We start from the raw sequence: 15,583 nt of genomic DNA, 5'->3' as shown, positions 1-15,583 counted from the left end.
TGTGTCAGCTCAGCTCAGACTTTTAGGCTAGCTTTGGTCTAAGAGAGGTGTCGGGTCTGCCCCGGGACAATAACGTGTCTGTGCCTCCCCTGCAGGAGCCCGGGCACTGCGCGGATTTCCATCCCAGCGGAGCAGTGGTCGCCATAGGAACCCACTCGGGCAGGTAAATGCCTTCCAGCTGAGCTGTGAGGACTGAAAGCCTAAAGGAGACACTTCATACAGTGCACCTTATCACTGGACTTCATTTGCTTTTTATTCTTTTTGCTTGAGATTATGGAGTCTAAAAAGCATGGCAGGAGGGGGCAGAGCATCTTATATGTGTTAGACAAAGACAGAAAAATTGTTTGGTTGTTGTTAGGCTGGTTTGGTTTTTTTAAGATGAAATGTTAAATGAAAGCTCAGATCTTGATTTATTTTTTTTTAAACTTATTTTTGACAGGGATTTCCATGAGTACTCCTTATTGTCTGTTCCAAGTGTCATATATTTCAATGTTATGTGCATATTACATTTCTTTTTAAGACAGATACAGTACAGATCTTTGTCCTTCCCAAATCAAACATACTTGCAACCTTTTAAACTGAGGAGGTTAGGCAAGTGAAAAGACTGATATTTTGATTTTTGTGTAAGACAGAGTTCAGCATGGCACACTGCTGCACTGAAGTGATACTGAACTGTTCCTATTCTTCCTAAAGTCATTGTGCCTTTGCGAGCTGTCAAAGCACAAACTGAGTCTTTTTTACTTGGGGTTCTTACAGTGGGAGAAAAAAGTTACTTTATTTTGTAGTCAAACTCTGGCTTGGCATCATCTCCCAAGAAGGGAGTGCCAATGTTCCAATTAAAGGAAAAAACAGGTTGTTCATAACATTAGAAAGGTGAGAGGAGCACATATTAAATCCACTAGCATTTTTGTTCTGTTTTTCAGTTATACCTCATGGTTGATAACTTGATGATAAAATAATGTCTGGTGCATGTAAGAAAATGGCGAATATTTTTGTGTGTTTAATTTGCCAACTAGATTTTTTTTTTTTACCTAACCTCATGTCTAACCTCATTTGAAGTTTGGTTTTTAGAAACTACTGAGCATATGCAACACCCTTAAAATTTCCTGGAAAAATGAAATGCTAAATATTTTTAGGGAGTTTTCTCCAAGATGAAGATGCAGTCTGCACTGAATTCCTTAGGTATACTATCAGGCTACAAAACCAAGTTTACCTTCTAGTAAAAGCCTTGCTGAGCTCTTTTATATTTGAGTACCACATTGAACTTTTCCACCTTAAAATTATAAACATTAAATTGAACAAATATTTCTATCTTTATTAAACACAGCAGAATATACAGGTCTAAGAGAACTTTAAACAGGTAAAGGGGAAAGAATGTCAGGCTATGTTTCTTCAGAGCTTTTAGATGTTTTTGAACCTATATTAAAGCACAGTCAAGGCGTGTTGCATGGCTAAAGCATTCGGTCTGTTGCTAACTTTTGGTTGACTTTTTTTAGTGTTATGTTTTAAGTTTGGCACATTCAGTTTAAATTCTTATTTTTAATTTACTTGAGGCAATGAGTTTATACTGCGTTCAAGAAGTTGATGATGATGGCCTTGGAGTATTTTTGGTTTGTTTTTTTTTACCCTTAGTAAAAAGAATTTTTAAGCAGTTATATTTTCACCATTATATTTTAGTGTGTTCTGAAATTGTGTAATTCAATGATGGGTTTGAGATATACAAAAGAAACTGAGTTGAAATGAGACCTGATAAGTGTATAAGTGGGTGAAAAATAAATGGAGTTGAGTCAAGATAAACAAAACAGTTTTAAAATTACTGCCTATGCAGCAGCATCATGCACTGCTTTCTGTGCCAGAAAATCTGGTCCAAGGGAGTTATTTCCCAAGGAATGAGGGCTGTATCGTATATCTCGATTAACATAAGAAAAAATAATCTCAAACCCATAACAAATATTTTAATAATTTGATTCATAGCCTAAAAATCTTAAAGCAAATATTAAATGAAACTAATCTGTTTAGAACTCAGTAAACCCAAACCTTGCATGTGTCTGTTCTAGTGCTGCTCAGCTTTCAGCACAGAGGTGAGTAAGACAGGGACAAGGAATGGAGCACTAAGAAAGCTGGGTTTGTTGATTAATGTTAAGACATCAAAAGAAAACTGAATTTTGTCCCTTTTTTCCCCATTCTTGTCTGTTTTTTTGCTGTGGTGTGTCTTTTTTCAGGCCAAACATCATGCTTTTGGTGGCTTTTTCACATATCACTTCCAGTGATAAATATTCCAGTATCATTTCCCCTTTTGGGCTGTCTGCAAAGGGTCTACTGCAGGTTTTGTTACCACTTCCTTAAATACCTGCTGTGGACCTGATCGTCAGTTGTTTGGCAGTACTAATTATTTCTGTGGATCCTGCTGCTTGCTGAAAAGGCACAGCTGGAAAACTAAAGAAGTTTTTTTTGAGACACTTTTCAGATCCTTTTGTCATGCTTCCAGTGGTACTATTTGCAGGGAATTTGATCTTTCTGTGACTAATTGTGTAGAATATCTAGAGTACGAAGCATATGAGTAATCAAAGGCACTGTGAAAAAAAGACTAAGAAGGTTGTAACAAAAGTGTTAATATTGATAAGAAAACTGAAGGCTGAAGGGCAAGGTTAGTGTAAGGCAGAGCCATAAGAAAAATAAATCAGGCAATAGAGCTACACATTACCTGTTTTCCACTGGTTCTGTCTTGCACACAGGTTATTCAGCAGTCCATGCCATGGTTGGGATTTTTCTATGTGTATTTTGTTTAATTCCTTTCATGGTTTAGCAATGTTCCACTGAGTTTGCTGCAAGACAGAGGGTGGAATTCCCTTTCTCATTTCCATAGTGTTTGAACTTGCCATTAGGGATAGAAACCTACCTGTGGCATATGTTCATGGCTGTGAGAGCAGAAGTATGGAACAAAGAAGTTAAGTTCTGAGTACAGTTCCAATGTATTAAGCCATATTTACACCTTCTGTTTTCTGATCTGTGGATATGAATGTATATTTTTATTAAATTTTCATTGTCTCGGTGTTGCTAATGTTCAGTATATTTAGGAGCTGGGTGGGCATCAGACCTGTTGCAAAATGCTCAGTTTCTGCTCATCTTGCACATCTTGGTGTCAGTGGCCATGTTGGTTTGTGTGCCAGTGAGTTTTTGTAAGCATCTCACATGTGCCTCATAAATAATAAATTACAGGTTAAAAGTCATTGTTAAAGAATAAAACATGCAATTAATTACCTTAGCTATAAATCATCCAAACAAGAAATATAAAATAAAATGCTAGTTTATGAACCATCAAATTCTAGTGAATGGTTTACTTTAATGGTCTTAATTAATAAAATTATTCACAAAATGTAAAGGACTGAGAGAAAAATACCGAACTAGAATAGAATTTATTTTTACAATGAATACGGAAATGTTTCCCACTTACATCTACTACTTCTGTTTTGTTTTTTCAATGTTGCTTTATAAAAATTAAAAGATCAGGTTTTTTATCGAAACTTATCTTCAGAATCGGAAAGTAGAATGAAAATCAGCTTAAGGCTTAATGATGGAAAGATGCAGTCATATTATCTGTTTGGTGGCATGTTTAATGTCCAGTAGACGTTTTGGTGATTATTACCGTGTTCAGGGAAGGGTATTGAATTTGAATAGTATTTAGAATCTTTCATGTGTTGTTCACTGAAACTTGTCCTGTTTTGTGAACCAGAAAAGTGTTCCATTAAAAACAGATGTTCTCTATGCTGCCCGTGAGGGGCTAGCATAAAATGATGAAGGCAGGCAGCGGTTATGGCTCTTTTACTTGTTCTTTTTGTTTAGTGGAATGATATTTACTGGAATTCTCCTCTCTCTAGGTGGTTTGTTTTGGATGCAGAAACAAGGGATCTGGTTTCAATACACACTGATGGCAACGAGCAGCTTTCAGTGATGCGCTACTCAGTAGGTAAGCAGACTTGTACAGTCAGAATAATTTGATAAACCACTTGTATGTTCTGTTGAATGATGTCAAACTAGTCCCCAGGCATTAGAAAAGGCACAGCTTTGAAGAAATTGTTTCAAAAGCTTCATGTGTAACTGAGGATTTGCTTACGGATTTGTTTGTGTGTACTAAATCCTGGGATTTTGGAACTGCAAGCATCACCATTACCTTTCTCAGCCTTTTCTTCATGTTGAACTCTGCTGTCATAATAAATGCTAGCTTTGGTCCCCCCCAAAAAAGTTCTCAAATAGTTGGCAGGTTAACAGAACAGTCTGTAAAAAGCTTGATATTCCATTGATATTTTGATACCCTTCTTAGTTTTCAAGTTCATTAATGCAAACCCATAAAACTAATCTCATGTCTGTCTGGAAGTCAGAGCTGTTTGTGAAGTGTTTGCTCTGGGATTACATAGACTCCAAACCAGTGTTGAGTCTCCTCTTCAGACATGATATGACAAATAGTCAGAGGCTGACTCCTCTCTGTTAAAACAGGATGGAAGAACACACTTGTAAATCTTTTTCTTGTTTGCTTTTGGCTCACATGCCGTATCAGCAAGAAAAATGTTCGTCTGATGCTGCCACATGTGCCAAGCACAGCAATTTATATTAAATCACTGATGTTCATTGACTCTGAGGTGTTTGATTGTGATTTGTGGCAGCTCTTGTCCGCATATTTTTTTTTAAAGGGAGACAAGATAGAATAGAAAACTAGTTATAATGTTTGAAAATTCCACATCTTTGTTTAGTGTTGATTTATTTGCAGTCCTCACCTCCAAAGTTAAGCTATCCATAGACTAAATACTCTTCTGCATTTTTATGATGCATAAAATTCAAGTCTGCCTGCTGTCAACAGCTTTCAGAAATCCGATGCAGTCTGAGGGTTTATATCCTGTCCATCGAATGCTTATTCTAAAAAAAGAAGTGAAAGAACTTGTCCAAAAAACATACCCACAAAGTAAACAGATACAGCTGAGAAGGAACGTAATGTAAACTGTTACAAATCTTTCAGTACAATTCATAAGTAGTTTGAGACTGTCTTAGCAATAAACCTGAAATAATTAAAATTTACAAAACAAACATTCTATTTATTTATATCAAATATTCTGTGTTGTAGATGGCACCTTACTTGCAGTTGGATCCCACGACAACTTTATTTACCTCTACGTAGTAACAGAAAATGGAAGAAAGTATAGCAGATATGGAAAATGCACTGTAAGTTTTGGAGCATGTATAATCATTTACATGATTATTACATCTTGTACATGCATTTTGATGTTATACATACATTTAGATATTAAGCAGTGAAACTCTTTCTGGATTGGTGTTTTTCTCTTTTGGTTATGTGTTTTATGGGGTTTTTTCAGCATTTGATTGGTTTTATTCTTCAGTCTCTCATGGCTACTGCATCTCTTAGTGTGCAGTGATCACTTTTGCATCAGATATGACTAATTTATCAGATTATTGCCTTCTTTCTCTGAAATGGGAAATTAGCAGTAGAGATGGAGAAATGCCTTGTACCTATATGCTGAAACTTATTCAAGGAAAATATTGCATTTTTGGGGGGATATTTTCCTTCTGTTGGTAAAGTACTTCTTGAACTAACATAATAGTAATTCCATTAGAATGTATAGTCTTCGAGGCTGCAAATATACATTGGTTTTAGTTGTAATTGCTACCTACTACTTACTACAAAATTTGAACTTGAGGGATGCGGTCCAGGGTAAATAGATCTAAACGTAGCATGGATAGTGGAGTTTGTTATTATTGTTACATTGGATGAGGTTGTCCCAGTGCTAAAAAGACAGACTATTCTGTGTTTAGTTACCTAACATTCTGGCCTTAAGCTATCTTTTAAGATTAGTGAAAATATTTACATTAAGAACAAGTGAAACTTAATGAGATCTGCAAATTATGTCATAAGAGCAGTTTCACCTTTGAAATGTGACACACACTGGAGCACTGGGGTCAGAGCAGCCTGTGTGCAGCTGTTGTGGGGTGCACAGGGCTGCCAGGGCAGGCAGCAGCCCTGGGTTTGCCCCATCCCTGTAGAGCCCACAGGGGGCTCAGACCAGGGTCCCAGGGGAGCTGCTGGGGATGGCAGTACACATCTACACCTTAGTAAAGCATCTTACCTCAACACTTATTTGTTAACCACAGAATATAAAATTACTCGGAGATGGCTAATCCTAACATACATAATACTTAGTTTGCTGTGTATTTCAAGGTCTCTGTGAGCTCTTTGAAGATGTTTAAGATCATTTATTTCTATGTGTTATGTATGTGGAGAGAGCATATTGCAATTTAAACCAACATCTGGATGTCCTTCTATCCCACTGCCTTGGCAGGAAAGAGGTTTGTAAAAATTGGTGTGGGAGAACTGAGCATTGTTATACCCAGGCAGAACTGTCAAGGCTTCAAAGCAGATTTCTGTTATCCTTTTCCTTTCAGTGTGAGTGACTTCATGTAGAATACAAAATCAGCAGCACGGTTTGTGTCGGGGCTGAGCTCCCTGACCCTCCCAGCCGGCGCAGAAGGCAGCGATGTGGAGCTGCCTGGAACTCACTGGGAGGCTGCAGATCCAATTTCACTTGCCCTGCGCCTCCCCTGTGCTCCCTGCCAGCAGCCTGGCAGGCCCATACCAGCTTGATGCTAAGCAGGGAGACACCCAGGCATGCTCGGGACCCGGAGCACTCTCCTGGCACTGCATCCTTCTGGCATTCTGTCATTCAGTAGCCTCACGGGTGACCTCCAAATAGTATGACTCAGTCCTCCTGGTAGTCAACTTCTGGTTGTTTCTTCCAGCTTGAATACATTATTTGAATTCTTTCAGAAGGATTTTATCTACTGAACCAGCATTAGCTGGTGCATAAGGGCTGTATGCCTGCTGTTAGGTTTAAATCCTCTCTCAGTCACAGCCAGGCATTCTGCTGCTTCTATAGAGGCAAGTCTGTGACCTGTGGGCCTGTTTCCACAGCAAGGGATAGTTGGCTGTGATCAGAACTTCAGATGAGCCAAAAGAACCATTTTGACTAGTGCAGCTGTTTTTTGAGGGCTCCAGCTATGCAGTCATCAGTGTGAAGGTGTGGGCTGGGGCTGAACTTGCAGCGTGTCAGCAGTTCCCGGGTAGCTGCTGCTGTCTCCTTACATCAGAGACACTTTAGCAAAAGAGGAGTAAGTGCTGGGCATTTACTCAGAGGGCTGTGGGGTGAAAACCATGCAGGCAGCCCCTCTGAATTATTTTGGTATCCTGGGTTTAACCTGAAGTGATTAGTGTGCCTGTCCTAGAGGCTGTGGGTATTTTGAATCTTGCACCACTGAAGTCTGAAACAGATGAACACTGCCAATGGAGGAAGGAGTTTCCATTTAGTCAGATAGTTTTTGTAGCTGGTAATAATATGAATCATTCATTGTATATAAAGGTACAGAAAAGGAGAGAGTTAAATGTTGCCTTATTGGTGGGCAGCTACCAAAGAAAGATTTTAATAGAAAACTGGATCCTCATATTGCAAATATGATAACAATGTCGTGTTCCAGTTCATCATTTGGTGATCACTTGCCTGAAGGGATTTTGCAGCCTGGAGCCCCCTGGCCAATTGCTTTGTTCCCTCCCCCCACCGCCCCCAGGAATTTTAACAGCTGCCAAATGTCTGTCAGGATTTAGTAAATGACTGACCAATTCTTTTCAGTGTTGGAGTTCGATTGCAAATTGGAAGACTTGGAAAATAAGGGAGGGAGAAAAAAATCCTAGCCAATTGTGCACTTTTTTTTTCCATACCAGATTTGCATGTCAGAATCATATGTCTCACCCATGACTGCAAAGCAGTTATGTCAATACACAGTTCCTCTGCTTGAGGCAGACACTACTGCATAAGTAAACAAATCATAAAGGCCAGCTTTTCTCCTAATTGATTTTGCAGTCTCTCAGAGGACTGGGAATAGGAAGATGGGACACGGGTGTATTTCTACGTGTAATTCTGGAAGCAATCAGGATCTCTTAGAGCTCTGTGTGGAAGAAGCTGGCATGGTGGGTGGTACAGCAGCCAGTGCAGATCTTCTGAATGGCCCTGGTGTGGCTGCTGCATGCTGTGTCACGAGACCCTTTAGGGGGACTTAGGGACATCTTATTCATAATGCCCGCTGAGGGAGGGACATGGATTGACATCTGTCAGTCAGGAATGTGGCAGTTTGTTTCCTGACAGAGTGGCTATGAAAGGGAGAAAATAGATGGTCTTACAAGGGGAAAAGGAGCAGTAAGAAGAAATGGAAGGGTGGAAGAGGAAGAGTGACATGGATGCCACTTTTATTAATTTGGTACCCATGCTTCCTACCTTATTTGAATTTGTGTCTTCTCTGGAGCCTTTCATAGCTTTATTATTACTGTTATTATTACTCTTAGTTCCCTCACAAGAAGTTTGTGTACAGAAAAAATACTCTGTCCAGCTGCATTTGTCTTCTTCCTCAAAATCAAAGCCAGGTGTTTAACCCTCAGTGTGCTCTTAATGGTGATAACAACTAGACCAAAGGGTTTTGATTCCTAATAAAGATTACCCAGTGCTTGTAGGGCAGACACCTTTCAAAGCTGGTACTAACATGGTGCAGTGCAAAAACCATGGCAGAGCCTTTCAACAAGCTTAGAAGAGTATTCATGTAACACCAGTCCATGATCCTGTACTTCTGCATGGTGGTTGTTAACCAAGGTATTCTAAATTTTTAGGATGAGTTAGGGTTATTTGCATGAATGTGCATTTAATGGAAGTTATTTTAAATGGATAGAGAAATTAAAGAATCCTGTCACTTTTTAGGCTCTAAAACTGATCCTGTGCAAGTTACTTGCTTTTCACAATTAGTAGGAAAGCGTATGTTCCTAATTCCAGTATCAATTTGGGTTCATCTATATTTTAGCATCATGCCTTCTAGGAGTAAATCTTTCTGGAGTCCAAGAGGGCCAGGCTTTACAAGGGAGAGTGGGAGAGGCACAATGCCCAGCCTGCATTAGTTTAGCTGTTAGTGAGTGGCAGTGGGACTGAGGAGCCTTTAAAGGCACACAAGTGAATTGCAGCAGACCGGGAGCACCATGGGAAGGGGATTTTTTGTTGTTTTTTTTTTTTTTTGCTGTTAACTCTCCCATCTGTGGGTGCAACTTCTGCTTCACTTTCAATTAAAATCAAGTGTTTCACACTGATGTTACTGCATTCTTCTTCAGGGACATTCCAGCTATATTACACACCTTGACTGGTCCCCGGACAACAAATATATAATGTCAAACTCAGGAGACTATGAAATACTATACTGTAAGTATGAAATTAAGTACACTCAAAACAGAAATATGTATTAGCTGTCACAGTATTTAGAAAAGTGTGTTTGATCAGGACTGTACAAAATGCTTACTGACAAAGGGACTGATTTGAACTTGTGTAACCTGATATCTTGATGTTATTCAGAGCCGTGTGTTACCTAATGGCAATGCCAAATATAGCTTACTTCTTTACAAGGTCATAAATCAGTTTAACAGTGTAGAATTTACAGAACAAGTGGCTCTACGACTTGATGTTGGCCAAAAGTTCTGTAGATTGAAAATAATATATACAGTTGTCTAATTAGTGTCAACAATACCAGTTATTTTGGGGGAATAAAATCAGTGGGCCTGTGCCACAGTTCTCTCCTGGGGTTTCTTGTTTGAAACATTATCTTGGCTGGTGGTGGTGAAAACTAAGAAAAGCAGTAATGCTACTTTAATGAGTTAGTGGTAATAATGTTTATGTATTTGTCTTTTCTTAATATGTGAAAACATGAACATAACACATAGTGGTTATGCCAGAAGTTCAACATTGGTAGTGCATATTAGTCTATCTTGAAATTGATTTTTTTATTCTTGTCTTCCTATGGCTTTAACTGGTTCCAAGAGGATTGTTGGTTTTTTCCCCTTTCAACCTGTTGGTATTCTTGCCTGTAAATATCTGTCACCTTAACATTTTTTTCTACCTGTCACAGCTTAGGTTTCAAATCTAGATAGTGCAGTTTATCAAAAGGAAGTGTTGGTGCTTATAATTTCATGTACTGTGACCCATTATTACTGGCTCGGTGTATTGCAAGACAATCTTTCCTTTTCTAGTTAAAAGTTGTAATGCAGTCTAAGGCTTCTCTGGCAGTAGTTTTAAAAGCAGAGCTTCCTGAATGATTTACTGAATTCTAGCACATGAGTGGAGCTGGTAGGAAGAAGAAATTATTATATTACAGATTACATTACAGCATTTTGTAGAGTTAGTAGCAGGGTACTCAAGTTGCAGGGAAGTGGTTTTGAGGTTATGCTATCAGAAGAGGAAAATGAGAAGTAAATGTGACTCATAAAAACCAAGTAAAACTTCAAGTATCTGGAATTTGATAAAGGTGCTGGTCTGTCTTTGCCTCTGAAATTTAATTCCAGGTTGGATTTAAGGTGCATTTATTTACTGCATTAGCATCTCTTCAAAGAGTACCTATGGAAATAAAATTTTGCGTTGCATAACTCATCATTCACTTTTTTTCACAGGGGACATTCCAAGTGGCTGTAAGCTAATCAGGAATCGTTCTGACTGTAAGGATATAGATTGGACAACATACACCTGTGTGCTAGGCTTCCAAGTGTTTGGTAAGCACTGTTTAACTTGCTATTAAGCTACTAACCCTGTGCTTTTGTGGTTTTATTTGCTTCAATTTGTCATTAAAAGTACACAGTTAATGATTATTAAAGGATGGTGCTGCGATCACAGACCAAAGTGACTGATCACAGTATTTGTCTGTGCTAAAGTGCACAAAGTGTTCTATAGACAATGTACAATTGATTTCTATTTAGTTCTTGTAGTTAGGGGGTTGACTCTCCCACTGTAATTTCAGGCTACCACTTATGGAGGCACTGAAGCAACAGGTTTATATTTTAAGGTGCTCATAAAGCACATATGCATTCTCCTTTGTTTACCTTGTTTTAGGACAGGAACAAGAGTGTTAAAAGTGTAGGTTATAGTTAATAAATTAAAATTATGACAGCACTTTGATACCTGTAGTCAAAGGTGAGTAATATACTCTGTTTGTAAAGAATAAAAATGCGTTAAAGCATAAACAGATTTCTATCTAGTAGTTTATTTTTAAAATATACAAAACAGTTTTTAAAAGCTGACAGATCTGCTTTTAATAGTACCATTTTAGACTGTGGCAAAACAGTTGAATTGCTTTTCCTGTAGGCAGCTCTGTTGGCCATAAATGAGGAGCCCCCTCTGTGAGGGGTATAAAAGTAAGACTCAGCCTCCCAGTGAAGTTCTGGGACCAGGGTTGGGAACATCTCTCTTCCACCACTGAGATCAGGCACCTGCCTCTGTTGTGGTCAAAATACCAAAAGCAAATAAATCAGCAAATTCTTTAGAGGTGAGGATTAGATCTACAAATCTTCTCTTCACAGCTGCTAGAAGGTCAGTTTTGAATACCAGTTTACATGCAGGATAGAATAAAATCAGAGAAGTGTGAGTTCTTTCTGTAGCTTCTGACAGCTTTTGTGTATTTAAGGGCTGTCATGTGCTTAACAAGCAAAGGATTGAGGTTGGTGTGAGGGCTAACACTGACATACTTGTGTGGCATATTGGTTGGGTGGAGGGCATTTGTTGCTTAATAACCAGGAATTATTTCCTTTTTGGATACCAAAGATCTGAGACAATAAGGAAAAAAAGGGATCAGAGGAGGAAGCTGACTAATTGATAGACTGTATAAATATTTCTGAGTTCTTTGGAGCTTGGTATGTAGCAGAAATAAAAAGGAGCATGCTCTTTCTGGAGCTAAATATTGTTGCTTATTGCTAGTTTGATAAAAATACTGGCTTCCATTAGGCTGAGAACTGTGAACCAGACTGTGTAGCTGCAGATGTCTTTATTCAGTCTGCCTGGGTGAGGTAAAGTATCTCTTCCCAGTGACCTTATCATTCTCTACAACTTCCTGAAAGGTGGCTGTAGTCAGGTGAGAGTTGGTCTCTTTCTCCAAGCAGCAACTGACAGAATGAGAGGCCACAGTCTCAAGCTGCATCAAAGGAAGTACAGGTTGGATATTAGGAAAAAGTTTTTTACTGAAAGAGTGATAAAGTTCTGGAATGGCCTGCCTGGGGAGGTGGTGGAGTCACCATCCCTGGATGTGTTTAAAAAAAGATTGGATGTGGCACTGGGTGCCATGGTTTAGTTGAGATGTTAATGCATGGGTTGGACTCAATGATCTTGAAAGTCTCTTCCAATCCAGTCATTCTGTGAATTCTGTGAATCACCTGATGCTCTGATCATGTAAGCCTAGGCTAACAAGGAATTGGACCACAGCAATCATTTCCTCACTCGCTTTGCTCCTGTGACTACAGTAATAATGCAGCACAAAAGCCTTTTTTAAAATGGAGTATCTGAAGATTCAGAAGAGGCAACAGAAAGTGAAAAGCAAAATGCTGATGCTAATACAATGTCTTTCACCAGGAACAAGCAAAACACTTTGTAAGGACTGCATTTTCCTTATGGAATAGGTTTGGAGCTGAAACATTGAATATTTTTTTGCAGAGTACTTACATCTACCAGAAACATGGAAGTAGCAGACTAGGTTACTACTGAGCTTTTACCACTACATGTGGTAGTAGAGCAGACAGAATTAGGGCAGAAGCTATCTGGGGTGAATCCCAGGGCTTTCCCAGAAGTGTCCTTTACTCCTGATTTAAGGAGGTGAGATGTGAGAGTGCAGAAAGAGTTTGGTTTCACATCTAGACCACTGGCTTTGTCTTTTTAACAGCTGTTAGATAGAAGCTGTTATTAGTGACTGGGGCCAGGCTGGGCATGAGCAGCTCCCATAACCACTGTTTTGAGAAATCATTTTACTTATGGCTTTTGGAAGTGGATAAGTCTTCTGATCCTGTCTGCATTTTCTTTTGGATTAATAAAAACTTCAACCACTCTGAATTAAGTTTAATTAGTTTCAACTAGTCTCAAAATCTTCAGTGTGCCAGAGAACCTGGGCATGAAACAGATAAAGCAGGTAATGTGATGGTATTCCAGGGCAGAACAATATATTTAAACTTCCTAGCCAAGATTCATCACGCCCTAATTTTATACTGTCTGTTAGTCTGACACCCTTTGCAGAATCTTAAAGTTATGGTTTGACCTCAGACAAAGGCAAGTATTTTCCCATTAAATCAGACAGTGCAGCTAAGCCAACCTATCAGATATTTGCTAATCTGGCTTTCACCCAAGGGTCAGCTGGCTCAGGGATCCAAGCAAGCCAGGGCCTGCTCACTGATGTTCAGGAGAGGGTTAGGTTTGTGGGATTTGGGATTTTGGGGCCATGTGTTTTACAATTCAGCTCTGTGGGTAGTGTGCCACAGATCAGGCGTCGCGCTGTTGTCAGCAGGAGGAGGATGGAAGCGCATGGTTTGGATGAGAACAGCATCACTCCTTTTGGCAGCTGCTGTTACTGTTGGCTCAGCAGTGTCATCACTCTGCACCCCAAACACTTGAAGTCAGTCTGGGCTTTGCTGCACATTTCCCACAGTTCTGCCTGAACAGATTCTTTTGAGAGGCTTACTGCTGCTTAGCAGAATTTGTTAAAATTTAAGTGCTGCTGTTGTGCCTTATATTATAAAGTCATATTACTTCGGTGGTTTTGTTATTTTTACAGTTATTAAGCATTTTTGCAGTTATCTCAAAAATTCAAGACTTAGTCATATAAGTGTCTTGGATTTTTTCATGTTTGCCTGATGCATTGAAAGCAAATCCTGCTGTCTTATCACAAAGGGTTGCCTTACCTTTGGAGCAGCTAAAGGACTTGGTGAACATAAAAGATGTTTAATAAAAGCTTCAATCTTGAATATTAGTCCTTTTAATCTTAAATTAATAAGAAAAGGAAATTAAAAAGAAGAGGAAATTGCATAGTTCTTTGTCAAAGCCTGCCTAAGGTGGTGGCTGAAACTTCAGGCATTTATTACTCCCACATGATAACAGTATTTCATATATAGAATGAATGAGGAAAGGTAAAATTCATTCAGGTTGAATTACTTGAAAATTCTTAAATAGTATATTTTTTTCACTTTTATTTCATTGATGTGAGAGCACTAAGATGTTTGTGAATACTTTCCTAAGCACTTCATTATTAGTAAATTACCTACAATGTAGCTTATTGGCATTGTAACAAGTTTAACAAGCTGCCTTTGTTATTCTTCAAAGAAAATAAAGTTCTTACTCCACCCACTGAAGAATGGGAAAAAACAGCTTTAAACACTCTTTGCCATTTTGCTTAAAAACAAGAAGATATGGCAATTCTGAATTGGCTTTTTGTGCTGTATAAAACAGTAGACAGCACGTGGTTTTTATTTTATTGAAGTCAGCAACTGTAAGAGAGGAAGAAAATATTTTCATATCTGATAATCAACAGCCCTCTTGGTGAATTTGACACAGAGTTTTTTGGGGTGGGGGTGAAATTTGAGGGGTGAAAATTCCACCTGACTCCTAGACCTAATCAGGAACCCAAATCTGATTTTAAAAACATGGTACCTTTGGCATATTTTATAACCCCTTGCTTACCTTTTGCTCAGCTTTCCATGCCAATGTGAGTTGTCTGTTTTATTATGGGAATCTCTAATGTCTTGAGGTTTTGTTAAAAGAATTTTGTTTGGAGTCTCCCCCATTCCAAATTTAATCAGTGTTTTTCATCTAGGAAACGTTGTTATTATTTTGTCTAGACATATCTGTGTCATTCTTCTGATTTAAAATTATATTGAATTGTACTTAAGCACTTGACAGCACTTATATCTACTAAGCTTGCACAGGCTGGGTTTCTGCAGTGTCATCAATCAGTTGTCTTCTTTGAATTACACAAATACTAATATTTGAAGTACAAGAAGTCAAATGAAACCAGAGAAGAAGCCAGTAGGACCACAATGTACTGTACCTGGGTTTGCCTTGTCCTTCAGCATCATTGTTGCTTTTAAAATGTCTGTGCGTGAATGACAGTATTAAGAGTTACCAGTTCAGCAGCAAACTTAATCTAAAGATAAGGTTTAAACAAGACTGAGGTTTTGAACAGGAAACAAATGTTCAGCCCAAGATGTTATCCTGGCAGAAACTGAGGGTTTGGGAGAACAGGATGGGGGGAGCAGCAGTAGACTAGCAAAATATTAATGGCATATAATGCAATGCACATTCCATTTTCCAGCTGAATTTCTGTCTTACCTTTTGTTCATCTTGCCTTTTCTCACAGCTTTATAGATTTTATTTTTGTTCATGAGTTTCTGTTGATTTGTTTCCAAAACCACCATTGCTGAATATCTGCTGTACTCTTTCCTAGGAGTTTGGCCCGAAGGATCAGATGGGACAGACATAAATGCCCTTGTCAGATCCCATAACCGAAAAGTGATAGCAGTGGCTGATGATTTTTGTAAGGTCCATCTCTTTCAGTATCCCTGTTCCAAGCCAAAGGTAAGTCTAGGCCAGGCTTGTCCATATGCTTGTTTACATTGCCTGAAGCTTTCCTTGCTTCCAGCATAGTTGTTTTGGAGCCTGGCAGGCAAATACTACTTTTATATTGAAGAAACCCCCAT

At 38.8% G+C, this 15,583-nt stretch overlaps 1 protein-coding gene across 7 annotated transcripts in view; it reads left to right on the top strand.

Moving 5' to 3' along the window:
- The window catches only part of EML4 (EMAP like 4), a 145,193-nt gene that overhangs the window by 126,437 nt on the left and 3,173 nt on the right, over positions 1 to 15,583 (top strand). For all 7 annotated transcript variants that reach the window (XM_030269033.4, XM_072927520.1, XM_072927522.1 and 4 more), the window contains 6 exons: positions 96 to 163; positions 3,879 to 3,967; positions 5,117 to 5,214; positions 9,206 to 9,293; positions 10,532 to 10,630; positions 15,331 to 15,461. In XM_030269033.4, coding sequence (XP_030124893.4) covers positions 96 to 163; positions 3,879 to 3,967; positions 5,117 to 5,214; positions 9,206 to 9,293; positions 10,532 to 10,630; positions 15,331 to 15,461 — 573 coding nt within the window. The remainder of the gene's footprint in view (positions 1 to 95; positions 164 to 3,878; positions 3,968 to 5,116; positions 5,215 to 9,205; positions 9,294 to 10,531; positions 10,631 to 15,330; positions 15,462 to 15,583) is intronic.

Source organism: Taeniopygia guttata, chromosome 3 (assembly GCF_048771995.1).
Source record: "Taeniopygia guttata chromosome 3, bTaeGut7.mat, whole genome shotgun sequence".
Lineage (NCBI taxonomy): Eukaryota > Metazoa > Chordata > Aves > Passeriformes > Estrildidae > Taeniopygia > Taeniopygia guttata.
This window is presented reverse-complemented; position numbering and strand designations above follow the sequence as displayed.